The 14035-nt window shown below is 37.8% G+C and overlaps 1 protein-coding gene across 2 annotated transcripts in view; it reads left to right on the forward strand.

Moving 5' to 3' along the window:
• Positions 1-865: 865 nt before the first annotated feature.
• LOC115414915 (glypican-6-like) overlaps positions 866-14035 on the forward strand; it is a 201354-nt gene continuing 188184 nt past the window's right edge. Inside the window, exon 1 of one of the 2 annotated variants that reach the window (XM_030128286.1) lies at positions 866-1491. In XM_030128286.1, the coding sequence (XP_029984146.1) occupies positions 1332-1491 (160 nt within the window). In that variant the 5' untranslated portion in view covers positions 866-1331. The remainder of the gene's footprint in view (positions 1492-14035) is intronic. The other variant, XM_030128281.1, reaches the window with a different exon arrangement.

Below are 14035 nucleotides of genomic sequence, written 5' to 3' on the forward strand. Positions count from 1 at the left end.
CTACTGGTATTATTATTATTATTATTATTATTATTATTATTATTATTGTTGTTGTTGTTGTTGTTATTATTATTATTATTATTATTATTATTATTATTATTATTATTATTATTATGTATTTTTGTATTATTACAACAATTATTATTTCCCCCCTCACTGCCCCCTCTTGCTTTCTCACTTTCATTCACACCCCCCATTCCCCTTTTCCCTATCGCACCTAACCAAACTATAATGTTTAGTTGCTATTTACATGTATGATCCTTTTCATTGTAATATGATGTTTTCGTTGTTGTTTGTCAATACTCTGTCGTTGATGTTGTTGTTTTTTGTTTGTTTGTTTATTTGTTTGATTTCCCCTTTGTGTGTTGTTGTTGTTGTTGTTGTTGTTTTTCTGTCCTTATTGTCTTGTTAACTCTCACTAATAAATAACAAAAACAAAACAAAACTGTGTGTGTGTTTGTGTGTGTGTGTGTTTCATCTTCCCTGTGTGTCAAAAAGCTTCTGGGCTCCAATTTTGACAGCTGGTGAGACAGTGTATTGTGTGTCCTATTCTGGGCTCATTTGTTCGCCTTTATCATATTACTTGCATAGGAACTTTAAAGGCTCCCTGAGGTTTTTTTTTGTGTGTGTGTGTGTGTGTGTGTGTGTGTGTGCATTGACATGGGGTTTACTTTGAAGTGAAGAATAAAGAAATAAATCAGCTTTTGTGTGTCTAGTCCATGTGCAAACACAAAAGCTCCACACCACTCCACTCTTGAGGCGACCTCCAGACCTTCCCCCCCTCCTCTGCGCCTCCAACATGTGTTTGCACACTAATGCGCCAAGGTGCGCATTACCGACGAAGCAACCAGAGGACAGTATGCGCTCCTGGATGAGAGCTGCTGAAGTCGCAGCCACTCCACTCCGTGTTTTGCCCTGCCCTTGTGCGCTCTGCTCGTTGTGCGGCGTGTGTCTCCGTTTGCATTCCGCCTGCCTCACACTGACACAAACGCAGAGGCTGCTGTGTGGAGCTGGAGAAGTTATCGGCGTTTAAAGCACCAGGTAGCAAGTGTGTCTAGCAACGGATTTGCAATTGGACTCTTCTTTTTTTTTTTTTTCTTTTCATGGGGGATGACAGACGAATCTTTTGCAATGAGGCGGACGCACCACAATCTAAAGTGAGGAGTGTTTTTTTTATTTTTTATTTTTAATTTTTGTTTGTTTATTATGGACATCTGACATTCTTGCTTCACTGGAGAAAACCCTTCCACCAGCCTCTTGGATTTGTTTTTATTCTTATTTTTTTTTGTATCTGACGGAAGGTGAACTATCTATTATCAAGGATTTCACTGATGTATGCGATGTGGAGACTGCAAGTCGCCTTATGTACTCTGTCGGTGCTGTCCCTGTCATTCGGTGGTGAAAGCAAAGCGCGGAGCTGTAGCGAGGTTAGACAAGCTTATAACGCAAAAGGATTCAGCCTTGTCAATGTACCTCATCAGGAAATATCAGGTAGGCGATACCGACAAATCACTGCCCACGTTTTCATCCCCATCAGCACGTGTCATGTCTTGTTTTTGTCCGAATCTAACAATTACGACGGTACCTGAACTGTGCATTCTCCTCCAGACCTCTGAGCATTTAATACACACTCTATTTCCAACTGCTGTCACCTCCCGTTTTTATTGAAGCAACCCATCAAAAAAAAAAAAAAAAAAGTCTGTGTGAAACCATACTGTTGTTCGCCGTGGGCTTGACTCTCCAAATTGTGCAAGTGTCCACAATAAAGCAGTGCAATAAAGTATTTTGATGCTGTGGTGTTAAAGTAATCTTACACATCTAAACCTCTGGGATGTAAAAAGTCCATCCTCAACCTGATCTGAGATGAAATATATGCTGCTTTTATTTATTTAAAAACATGAAATAGATCCCAGACGCTGGATTTCAGATCAATATTAGCAGCAACAGTAATATTTGTTTTCATAGAATTCATAGAATCACACACTTTTTCTCTCTATATGTTTAACACATAGTTAGATTTGACTTTTTACTCATAAAACATTGGGTGTAGTCTGGTTCAAATAACACCCAAATTTGATCAGATGACTCACAAACCCACTTCACCTGTTTTGGCTGTTTTGCCACTCACTGTGAGGGAGGTGACTTCACCCACAGGTTAAATGAGCACATCCAAGATCATAAAAGCAATTCCAGAATCATATGTAGCACATCAGTATATAATGTATTGGATGTCACATAAATCTGAGGTCACAGATGTAGAAAACAGTCTGTAAAAAAAAAACTGTCTTTGCACCAAAAAGATCCTCGTCAAACCCAGCAGCTTGTACCTGTTGCTCATATTCAACAGAAGATCATGGAGCATGTTGTGTTGTATTTGGTTAAATAGTGAATGCTGTTTACCAGTAGGGGGCTGTATGAACCCAGTCCCAAGTACTCCCTTTGCTATGTTTTTTTTTTTTTTTTTCTTTTTTTTTTTTTCTTCGATATTCCTCACGGCTGGAGCTTAGGTTTTAATTCATGCTCTTTGGTAGAGCAGAGATATGGGGTTTTATTATCTCTTGTGTGGTGGTAATCACATTTATGGTCAAAGCAGCAAAGGAGATTAGTCAGTAAACATAGTCTGCTTCATGAGAGGGAAGAGGAGAACCAGAGAAGGCCTGAAGTTAATCCCTCAACTGCTCTTACAGACAAAATAGAGATACTGTATTGGTAATTGGCAGTGTCAGCCTGTAATAATCACAGCCACCTTATTGGTTTTAACATGGTTTTGGCTAGATGGGGATATGATAGTCTTATTCTTGATTGAATTGTGTGTAAATGGAAGTCTGCTCTATTTTCTTTGTGTTGCATACAAGAGACTTCCACTATATCTGCATATATGTTCTATAATCAGCATTTATTTCTGTCTTTTACCAAGTTTATCTTTTATAGTTATGTTGTTGGAAGTTTTCAGACTAATAAGGAATCTGCAAAATTTTTCATCATGACCTTCAATTGCAAATTGTTGAAAGTGTTAGTATTGTTTATATTTTCTAATTTCTTATATGACACAAATACATGAGGTAAAATAGACATAAGTGTCTTCTGGTGGGATGGAGCAGTGCTTCACACACTGTCCTGCTCTTTTCCTCATGTGGAAAGAATGATTTAGTGTTGCACAATATTTCCAGTGTGGTAACTTGAACATGGATGATTTCACAATTTTTCCTGTTTGGGTTATTGAATTGATTTTATTATGTTATATCATTTTTTTTCCTTGACACAATATTATGGAGTGTTTTTGATCCATTTGACAGTTCATAAAAACTGAAGTTTTCCCACAGTTTTTCTTGGCATACTACTACAGTCCAGATTCCAAGCACACATCAAGAATTTATTTTGAGTCAGATAACTACAGTTTTTTTAACTTGGAAACACATTTATTTAATCATTTCAAGTTTCAGAATTTTGTCTCGTATTAACATTCCTCAACTGTTTAGGGGATTTCATTTCAGAAGAACATGTTCTTGACGTTTGACAGGAGTAATAGAACTGACTGTTTCTCAAGCTGTGATCACATCCTATTCACAATTCATGTACAGTGTGTTCACAATGTGTAATTGGATTTTGTTGTCTCCAAATAACCTTTGCATAAATACAACAGAGGTTAGATATAGGCCTCAGGAGATGGCATAGTAGAACGTACTCAATTATGCCTAATTAGCTATGCTAATACAAATGTGTGGTGAGCTGCACGAGCGGAGTTAGCGCTCATCCCTCCATCATCTGCTATGTCATGCTACTGCTGTGCCTCTGGATACAAAACACACAGGTTTAATACTTATGCAGAGGTGGCTACTTGAGGTTGTAAGCTCCAGTTTGCATAAGCTAATTATTTTGACAGTTCCCTGCCACAGAGAATCTGAGTTACATTATTCAAGAGGTGACAAATACAGATATGTTTATACAGATGTTTGTTTTGCATATGCAAATACCATAGACTTTATTATCAAATCCAGACATTAAGTTTAATTAATGTTAAATTGCATGCAACCAAAATTAATTGAATTCAGATATTTCTCTAAAAGAAAAAAAAAAAAAGACTTGTAATTTACATAAATATGAGTGTTTGATGGTGAAATCATCAGAATAAGTTACTTCATTTTCTTCATCATTTTCACATTTTTTTTTGCTCAGTCCCTTTACATAGACTAATATTTCAGCAGTGTATCTATGTGTCTGAGTATCATGAAATATAGACTGTATAATTAGTGGACGGAGGAGCTGTGACATCACCCCGTGGCCATTTTGAACACAGTAGTTTGTGTGTCATTGTCATGTTGGTCTTTTTGGAGTCAGAAATGATGATATTTAGGACAAAAGGGATGTAGTTCAGGTCAAGGCTGTCTGCAAATGGTCATGGATGAGCTGATGTTAGCACTCGCTGACTCAGTAAAACTTCATCAAGTACTTGGTTGAAATAATTTGAAGACCTTGTCAGTGACACTTACTAACCACAACTATGCTCCAGCTGTCTGACAGGAAAAAATACAAGTTGTTCGATAAAAAGAAGCTGTGGAAGTCTGACACAGCAGTGAGCTATCAGTCAAAGCCTAGCACGAAGGACACCAAAGCATCTATTCAACACAAGATTCTATCAACAAAGATAAGATTTAGAGGTGGACCACTGGATCACTTACTTATAGAGGCTCCAAAGAAAAGTAATGACACCAGGATGACTGGAAATATTATTATGCATACATGATGATAGGTTTCAACACAAAAATGAAATATTGTTAACTTCCATTATTCCCAAGTGGCAAATATATTTTTCCTGGATGTAGATTGTTCACAGATAATGTATGCCATTCTTTTGATTCAGTTTTCAACATCACCTGGTTTTGGTATCAGTGTTTTTGAAGTGATTTAGGCACTGAATGTCCTTGGTTAGGTTTGGCTTATTACTGAAAAAGTCTGTAAAGGTGTGGTGAAAAATAACTCATGATACATTTATTAATATTTCAACAGAATCTATTCGTAACCCTTACCAAAGTACTTTTTTTTATATTGCATACACCAAGAAAACAAAAAACCTGCAGGAGCTGAAATTTGAATTCCAGTCTGTGGTGCCAAAGACCTGGATGTTGAATAGAATATTCACTATCCACTATAATGAAGAAAAAACACAAAACACTAGATGCTTTAGTGACAAATTTATATTCCTTGCAAAATTAGAAAGTGTTTATTACATTACATTTAAAATTTGGTTTGAAATTTAGTTTTATATGAATTGAATTTCTGCAACACAGAATTGCATATTATATCTAAAGTTTGCAAAGATACTTAAACTCCTCAATATGCTTATTTTACAGCACCTGTGTTGCTAGGCTAATAATATCCCTGTTCACAACTACAAATACTTCACTTGTAAAAGCTTGTCAACAGTCCCCTGCTGCTTCAGAGACACTTAAATTTGTCTGTGTGTTTTCACCGTGAAAAGATGCAATGCTTGCTCAGCAGTAAAACTTTTTTTCACATTCACCGGTGTGCTTTGCAAATTGTCATCACATATATTTGGAGCTTTATTCTGGTGCTGAAATAAGTGTTTGGCATTGATGCTGACATGAAATAATTGGCATTATTAGCCAACTTGGACAGAGGTCAACCAAACTCCCCACACCATTGATTAAAAGAGTGCTACTTTCTCTTTTTGCCGGAGGACTGTGGAGTGCCTCCGTCGACTTACAGTGTATGAGTAGTGGGAGGCAGAGACCAGTGAGAAAAATCTGACTGGCCTAAGACGAGTTTTCATACAGTAAGATGTTCCCTGGAAGGCTGCCAGAATTCTTTACAAAGAGCAGGTGGGTAGGACAGAGTGGTGGTGTAGAAATACTCTATGTGGGGTGAATCTGAGAAATGTCTGAAACTGGCTGCTGGACAACTTCATTACACTACACTAGGCTGGGTCTGTGATTCCCCTGCTCCTGTTGTCAGTATACCATTGCATGGTGTGTTGCACAGCAGTCAGCTGAAAGAAAAAAAAAAGTCATCGTTAAGATCACCTCTGTTCATGTGTCAGGTATTAGTTATGGTGTCACACACACACACACACACACACACACACACACACACACACACACGATGCTGCATGATTGTCAGCCCTTTGTTCACAAGCACAAAGGCTCTTGAATGCTTCAGTCAGGCCTTGCCATGAAGCTCTTGCTCTGAGGCTTTGCTGTTAATATCAACATCTACTTACACAGTGCAGCTGGGATTCTCTGGGGTGGACTCAACTCTTTGCTCCAGCTTTGAAACAAAATCACTTGATGTGCTGCACTTTTTATTAATGCAGTGCCCGCGTCTTATATTTCCTTTCTCAAGAATAACAATTACCTTTGGGGTTCATGCATAGCAACTTTAAAGAATATTATTTGATTTCTCTTAACAGAGCAGTTATTAGATGTTACACAATACAGCATAATTTTTCCTCCTGTGAATTCCTGATGCTACAACTCGCTCCGCTGTGTTCGACTGTTTGCAGGTTGTGAGATGCAGGCAGTTCCCCAATTCCCATAAACACAACCAGATACCCGATATTTACTGTTTGTACTTAAGTGAATGTGAGGGCCCTTGTGAACTTTTAGTATACCACGCAGTTAATATTGTCAGCATAAAATAACCTAATTTATTTTAAATTTGAAATCTAAAACTCCTTTGTGGTAAGATATACTTGATATCAATGCTATCAACAACAAAAACATATCTGTCTTCATCTATTAAAACATTGGCTTTTGTGTTTCATATTTTGTGTGATGATTTAAGGCTTCAGGTTTAATTTGTTGAAGTGGACAATGATTCAGTGTGATTTGTGACTAAAAGGTAAAAGTGTTTTTTTTTTGTTTTGTTTTTTCTGGTGCTGTTTTCCCTTCAGAGTCCATTGCAGGAATGGACTCATTGCATGTCAGCAGTGAAGGTATTTAGCAGTATTCTGCACCGGCACACAGTCTGTCTCATCTCTTCTGTCAGGAATATTCAGCGACATGATATAGCACTGAAAATGTGATGATACTCTAGTAATGCTCAACCTTTTGGTGTCGCATCTCAGCGTGGTGTCATAAAAGTATGCAATCAACATTCCATTTTTTTTTTTTTTTTTTACTCCTCTATTTTTAATCCAGTGTCTATGTAGGGTAGGTATGCAAAATAAATTTGGGAGTAATTTAAGATGCATTCACTACCAGATGCCTAATCACTTAATAATGGAATGACGTGAGACCTCGAGTGAAAGTGTGGGAATACCACTCTAAAAGCCCTAGCCTTGCAAATATCCATATAAAAATTCAGTGGGGCGTTTTCTTTTTTTTTTCCAGAACCCATTAAGATGCTCTTGGCTCTGCCAAATTGGAAATAAGTCTCTTGCCAGCCTGTATACATCTTCAGAGAGAACAGTTAATGAGATGTGAGGGAGATTAGGTTCTGTGTGTGCATATCTGTCCATGTGTGTGTGCAGCAGTTTAACTTCAGTTTGCAGGTCTTTCTTTGCTTTGCATCTCCATTAGGGTAGGAAATGACAAAGAGTTTTTCTTTTTCGTTGGGAAAGACACAATACGTGCATTGGATCATCCAAATGAGCTTGATTGTGAATCTTCCTGCTGTTGTTTTTCTACCTTTGTCAGACTTGGTGAATGAGAATGTGTCAGCCCTCTGTAAGCATTCATGCCTGAAATGCATATGGTCTGCAAGCTTCCTGGAAGCCTTTCTCAGCACCATGTATGGTGTTTTCTGAATAGTGTGAAAAGCCTCCGGCTAGTGTAGGAGACTGCTGCAGCACTTTTTCCAGTTTTCAATCAACTGCTGGCCTAAATCAGTAATAGAGAGGGGATTAAGGATCTCTACTCTCTTGAGCCTTGAGAGGAACTAGAAAATAACAGCAAAAAGTTAAAGGAAGGATGAGATTGTGTGTTTAGGGATTAGTATGAAGAGGGATGAGACAGCACACGAAATGAGCAAGAAAATATACACATTTACTCAGTAAAGAAGGTATATGGGCACGGGGAGCATCCTTGACTGACCATGTGATACTATCATGACATGAGTGGTAACTTTGTGAGATGAGAGAGGAGCTCTGGGATATGAGCATAGAGTCAGATAGGATGTAATCCATCCGAACTTGAGGGATTAGTGGTCTGACCGGCTGTGTGTGTTGCACAGAAGCATCATTACATGCTCCACTTTATACTTATTTCTGCAAAAAGCATTTTGCTTGTCTTATGAAAAGGAAAGCTGCTGTATGTGCTAAAAGTCACATGCAGTATTTCTGTACTAGGAAAATATCTTCCCTCTGTAAGCGGGTAGGGGTAGTATGGAAATGTAGTAGAGAGAAGTGGGGGTCACGCTGTCAAGTAACTGTTGACTTGAAGGAATAATAGTGGGTTGGAGCGAGGGGTTGTTTACAATTATTAGACAGCCTGCCCACTAATGTCTGTGAAAGAGGACCCCAGGGATTGACCTAAAGCTATGTTTAAGATACTGTTTACTACACAATACTAATCACTTCTGTTTTTGCCCTCTGGCCAACAGGGTACCATTACTGTATGTATGTTAGAGAACTAAAGCTGTTCTGATGTTTATTGCATGGTCTTTCCTTTTGCCCATAGAGCATTTTTGCCTCTGGAGGGTAGTCTCTGAATAGAAGTCCCAAGCTTAACATCAATGATAAGACTCGGCGAGTTGAGAACCTCAGTGTGCCATGGAAAAACCCATGGGTATTTCATATCGAGGTGTCAAGGATGCAAATACATTTCACACAAGGGACTTTTTATTTTTGTTTTCCTGACACAGACAAGTACACATGGCTGAGGTAATTTACTAAATAAGCTGCCCCTCAGAGATGTGCATGTAAACAAGCGTTAAGCACAGATAAACATGGTGTGCCAAAATTGTCATGGAAACATCTGATGCTGTCAACAAACGCAGACAGCGATGTCAACATTGGATGTGACAGCAATGTTGTTGTTGAAGAAACATCAGTTTCTACCACTGAAAGGTCTTCAAGCCTGTTTTCACTGTAGTTTAACCACGGGGGGGCTTTGATGTATCAAAATCAATAGTGCAGATGCTCCAACATGCAAGTATGAGCAAAGTCCCAGCAGTACATCAGTGGCTAACCCAAAGCCTGTGATCATTCAGTCTCCACTCTAAATATAGTCATGCTTTTGTATCTGAATTATTGAAGAAGGAAATTTTAATATTTGAATACTGTAACACCTTAAAAGCTCCTTTGGATCTATAAAAGCAATCAATGAAAAACAGAAGGTAAACTTTCAAGTGAGGCCATGAGGTGCGTTGCTGAGGAAGTATTAACTTTCACCAAACCTGTTTAGTGCAGTTCAATCAAACACTGGTGTAGTTTCTGATTTTGGATAAGTTGATTCATAGGCAGGTCTACAAGTTAATCCAAACAGAATCTAGTTCAGTGTGAAATCAAGGTAGCCTATGCTAAACACAGCATTGTTTGACAAAAGGGGAGGGATAATTTAATACGACTTCAAAGGCTGAAGCATTATTATTATTATTATTATTATTATTATTATTATTATTATTATTATTATTCATTCATTCATTTTCTGAACCCGCTTTATCCTCACTAGGGTCACGGGGGTCGCTTGGAGCCTATCCCAGCTACATAGGGGCGAAGGCGGGGTACACCCTGGACAAGTCACCAGTTCATCGCAGGGCTGACGTACAGAGACAAACAGTCACTCTCACATTCACACCTATGGGCAATTTAGATTAACCAATTAACCTATTAGTGCATGTTTTTGGATTGTGGGAGGAAGCCGGAGTACCCGGAGAGAACCCACGCAGACACCGGGAGAACATGCAAACTCCACACAGAAAGGTCCCACCCCCCGTCGACTGGTGTTGGAATCGAACCCAGGACCTTCTTGCTGTGAGGCACGAGTGCTAACCACTGCACCACCGTGTCGCCCAATTATTATTATTATTATTATTATTATTATTATTATTATTATTATTATTATTATTATTATTATTATCTACTTCACATATAAGGGGCTTGGGATATATCAGTCATCAAGTCTGTCCATCATACTGTTTCTAGCATAAAGCATAATATTTTTCACTAAAGTTATTACAGTTTATCAGTTAAATGTTGAAGTTCTGCCATTTGCTGTTTTGTTCGCCACCCGTCTGTGTTGTCTGTCATGCCATTTGTCAAGTTTTTGTTCCGGGAGCAGAACTAGAATACCATTCAGTATTCTCCTGCTAAGCTACCCAAGGAACTACTCCACTTAAACTAAGCTAACATCAGGACCAAGTACAATATTTCAATATCCAAAGGATATGCCATCCTCCAACCTCTGGTGCCTCTTGCTGATTATAAAATAAACTACATGACCTGTATCTAAGCTGCTCTGTGCATCATCGCAATATTTTCATTTTTTTCCCATGGTGCCGAGAAAAAAAAAAATACTGCAGGTTTTGAAAGATTTCAGTATCTACATTAATAAAAAAAAAAAAAAAAAAAAAAAAAAACCTTGATTCCTAGTTTATAGACTTCATTTCCTTGTTGTAACCAAGTTATTGCAACATAAATTGAAATCAGCTATTGGACATGTACAGATCATTTGCTTCACTCTAGGTTTGGAAGCTGTCTACATCTACATTCATTAAAAAAAATACATGTTCATTGTGAGTATAATGGTGACTGATTTGTGTGTAAAATGTATGGACACAGTTATAGCTCAAAAACAATCAGGATCTTGGTTATTGAATTCATGTAACACACTCCATAATGCCTAACAGAGATGTTTTTGTTCCCTTTAATAGCACATTTATACAGTGTTTTTCTCTGAAATGGTGGCAGGATTGAGTATTTGAAGGCAAAAAAAAAAAATGCAATGTGCTTCTGTTAGATTAAGACTGTGTAAAGCTTTGTGTTCCTCTGTTACTTTTATCTCAAATAAATGAGCTAGATTAACAAAGTTTTACTGGAGTTCTCAAACTACTCCACCGGTTACGCGCTCATTAGAAGACTGTCTTGAACGTCCTACACTTGGTTAACAAAGCGCTGAATAGTTCGGCCCCAGATTACATGTCTGACATGCTCCCGGTGTATCAACCTTGCGAATCTCTTGTGTCAAGATTGCCATCTCCTACAAATTCCCAGAACAATTCACACCTAGTGACAGAGCTTTCAGTGATTTTTTTTTTTCCCAAACGCTTATCTGAAGCTAAGACTGTCTTCTTTTTGAAAAAAAAAACCAACTAATTAAAGACATTTTATTTAATTTAATTCAGTGTTTGAATACATGTATACATGTGATGTGTGGGCAGTGGTGGCTTGTCAATAGAGGGCGCTGGGGTGCTACCCTACCTGTCTCTCATGAAGAAGAAGATGATAGGAATCAAAAAAAATAATTTTACAAAAACGTTAATATTTAAATAAATGAGTTATACATGATACAGCCCATAAGTGTTGTGTATAATCAGCATTCAAGTGTAGTTTAAAAATGCTTTTGGTCGTTTAGTGAGCAGTCAAGTCACGTATGTCCTGTTTGGGGCATAAAAATGTGCACCTGAGGCTCTCTGTTTACCATAGTAGACTCTTGTCATAAATGGTGGATGTGCAGTAGTTCCTCCAATAGGAAAGCCTCAGGGCACAAAAATTTGCACCCAAGCACCTCCCACAGGGGTAAACGCCACATCCCAAAAAGAATCAAGACCTTCCTCAGAAATGCAACTTCACACAAGATCATCTAAACCAGGGGTGAACACTTTTTATTTTGTGAGGTATTTTTAAAATGTCCAAGACAAAATTACGTATGTCCATTATATATTAATATATTCATCAGTGGATACTTAGTAGGTAATACGACCAATTTCAGCACCTTCACTGATCAATAGGTAATGTTACTGACTTTGATTTGGGAGACTGGGGTTTAAAGCCTGGCAGCAGCGGTGGTAATTTTCCATTTAAATAAACACATGGGCTTTTAAATAAATAAATAAATAAATAACAAGTGGTTCCAGGCACAACAAAGCCTGCCCCTCTCACATATTGTAACTTATATTGGCATCGATCCAGCTGATGTCATCATGTCTATGTGTGTGCTGATGTCAGCGTATTAATTGCCTCTATATATGTGGCAAGTTTGAAGTAAATTGAAACAAAATTGATATTTTTATAGACATTTGAAATTTCACTCATTATAAGTAAATGGGAGTAGAAAAAAAGATTTAAAAAAAAAAGAAAAAAGTAGAAAAAAGATTTTAAAAAATGTGAACTTTAACCTACTTTTCCCAAAATGTAATCAGATCTATTCTGGGTCACTGGCAATCTATGAACCAAATTTGGTATGAATTCAACCAATGGTTTTGCTGCTAGAGTGTAAACAAACAAACAAACAAACCAAGCCAAAAACAATACCTTCCTTTTTTTCTTTTGTTCAAAATGAACAAAATGAACGTCATTAGACAAAAACAATACCCCTTACCTCCCCTTTGGGGGGGGGGGGGGGTAATTACTATATTAAAATAGTGATGCATGTGCGTTGGCATGTCCTAGTGGTGATACGAGGATAATTACAATGCACCAAAAAACTGACTTACATACTGCGCCCCACCAATAAATAATTTCACTGGCTGCTCCTGTGTGTGGGTGTGTTTTGCTTGTAATGTGCTCTGACATTTGTATTTCCAACTCTGTTAAAAAAAAAAAAATCAACTATAAATTGCTCCATATGATAATCGTGCTCTACAAATGAACTTGAACTTGAAAAACTGCACTTGACTTTCAACATTTCCCTAAAAAGTGCAATCAGTACACTGTTATCACGCCTCTTCATGGCTTCAAAACTGCATGTATAAATCTCTGATGAATACAGTTGATGAAAACAGCTCACCAACCAAGAAAACAATTGCAAAGCACTGTGCCGTCTTTCGATACACATTAGTCACAAATTGTATTTTCAAAGTGTGGAAGTTGTTAACTAACAAGACATGCAAGGAAAGCATGTTGTCCCCGTAGTAAATTAGGAAATTAATAGTGATTACATGAGTTCATGACCCAGTTTAGTGTGATCTCGTTTGTGGCTTTGAGGTGGAGAGACTAATTGGAGATCATTATTATTTTTATGTTAATGCAAAAATGTAGAGGGCTGATCTTAACCCCCAGGTCAGATTTCTGGGCTTTAATTAGAACATTAAATAATAGGTTTTGCAGTGAAATGCCTTGGGGATATAATGACACTCGTGCATGTGTCAGAGGTCTGCTCTGTGTTCATGCACCTCATGTTGCTTCATTTCCTTTTTACTTTACACTCCGTTTCTGCCACTTAGTGTTTTGCAAAATCCATAATTGTATTAGTCTAAGTGCAATTTATAATGAAAATGATTAACTTCTGTGTAAGTAAAAAAAAGACCTATTTTGAACTTTGATTGCGGTATACAAGAAAGAGGAAGCAAACATATTTTCCTGTTGAAAGACACTTTAAGATATTCTATTTACTGAACAAAATAGTCCTTTCACTGGTTGTTTCTGCATGTGTAGGAGGATTGTATTCATTAAAACTGACTTGTAATAAAAAAGTGTTGACTGTACGAGTGTTGCAAAGCTACATCAGAAGTCATGTAGAGCTAAAGAAGTACAGCGGGGGGTAAAACAACAGTTCATTTAAATCACCTATCCTTTTGTCTGATGGGAGTGCAGAGCAGTCTTGCAGGAAAAGCTATCTAGGCTCACTGGGTTCACCTCATTGACTTGTAGGGGGGCCCCGCATCTCCAGGGAGTCTTGCTGTCATGACAAATGTGACAAGCTCATATAACCTTAATGGCAGAAAAAGGACTGGTTTCAAGTCCTGTCTGTGTAACAATGTCAATGAGGCTTGACAAGAATATCTCCAGCCTCTATTGGCAGTTTCATTAAATCAAGGATTGTTAGAAGAGAGGTTTTTAGAAAGACTCATTGAGATGAATGGGGTGACAAGTCCATGTCCAGTGTTTACATCTTTTGGGAGTTTGAATTTCATCAAA

This window comes from Sphaeramia orbicularis, chromosome 3, assembly GCF_902148855.1.
Source record: "Sphaeramia orbicularis chromosome 3, fSphaOr1.1, whole genome shotgun sequence".
Classification (NCBI taxonomy): Eukaryota; Metazoa; Chordata; class Actinopteri; order Kurtiformes; family Apogonidae; genus Sphaeramia; species Sphaeramia orbicularis.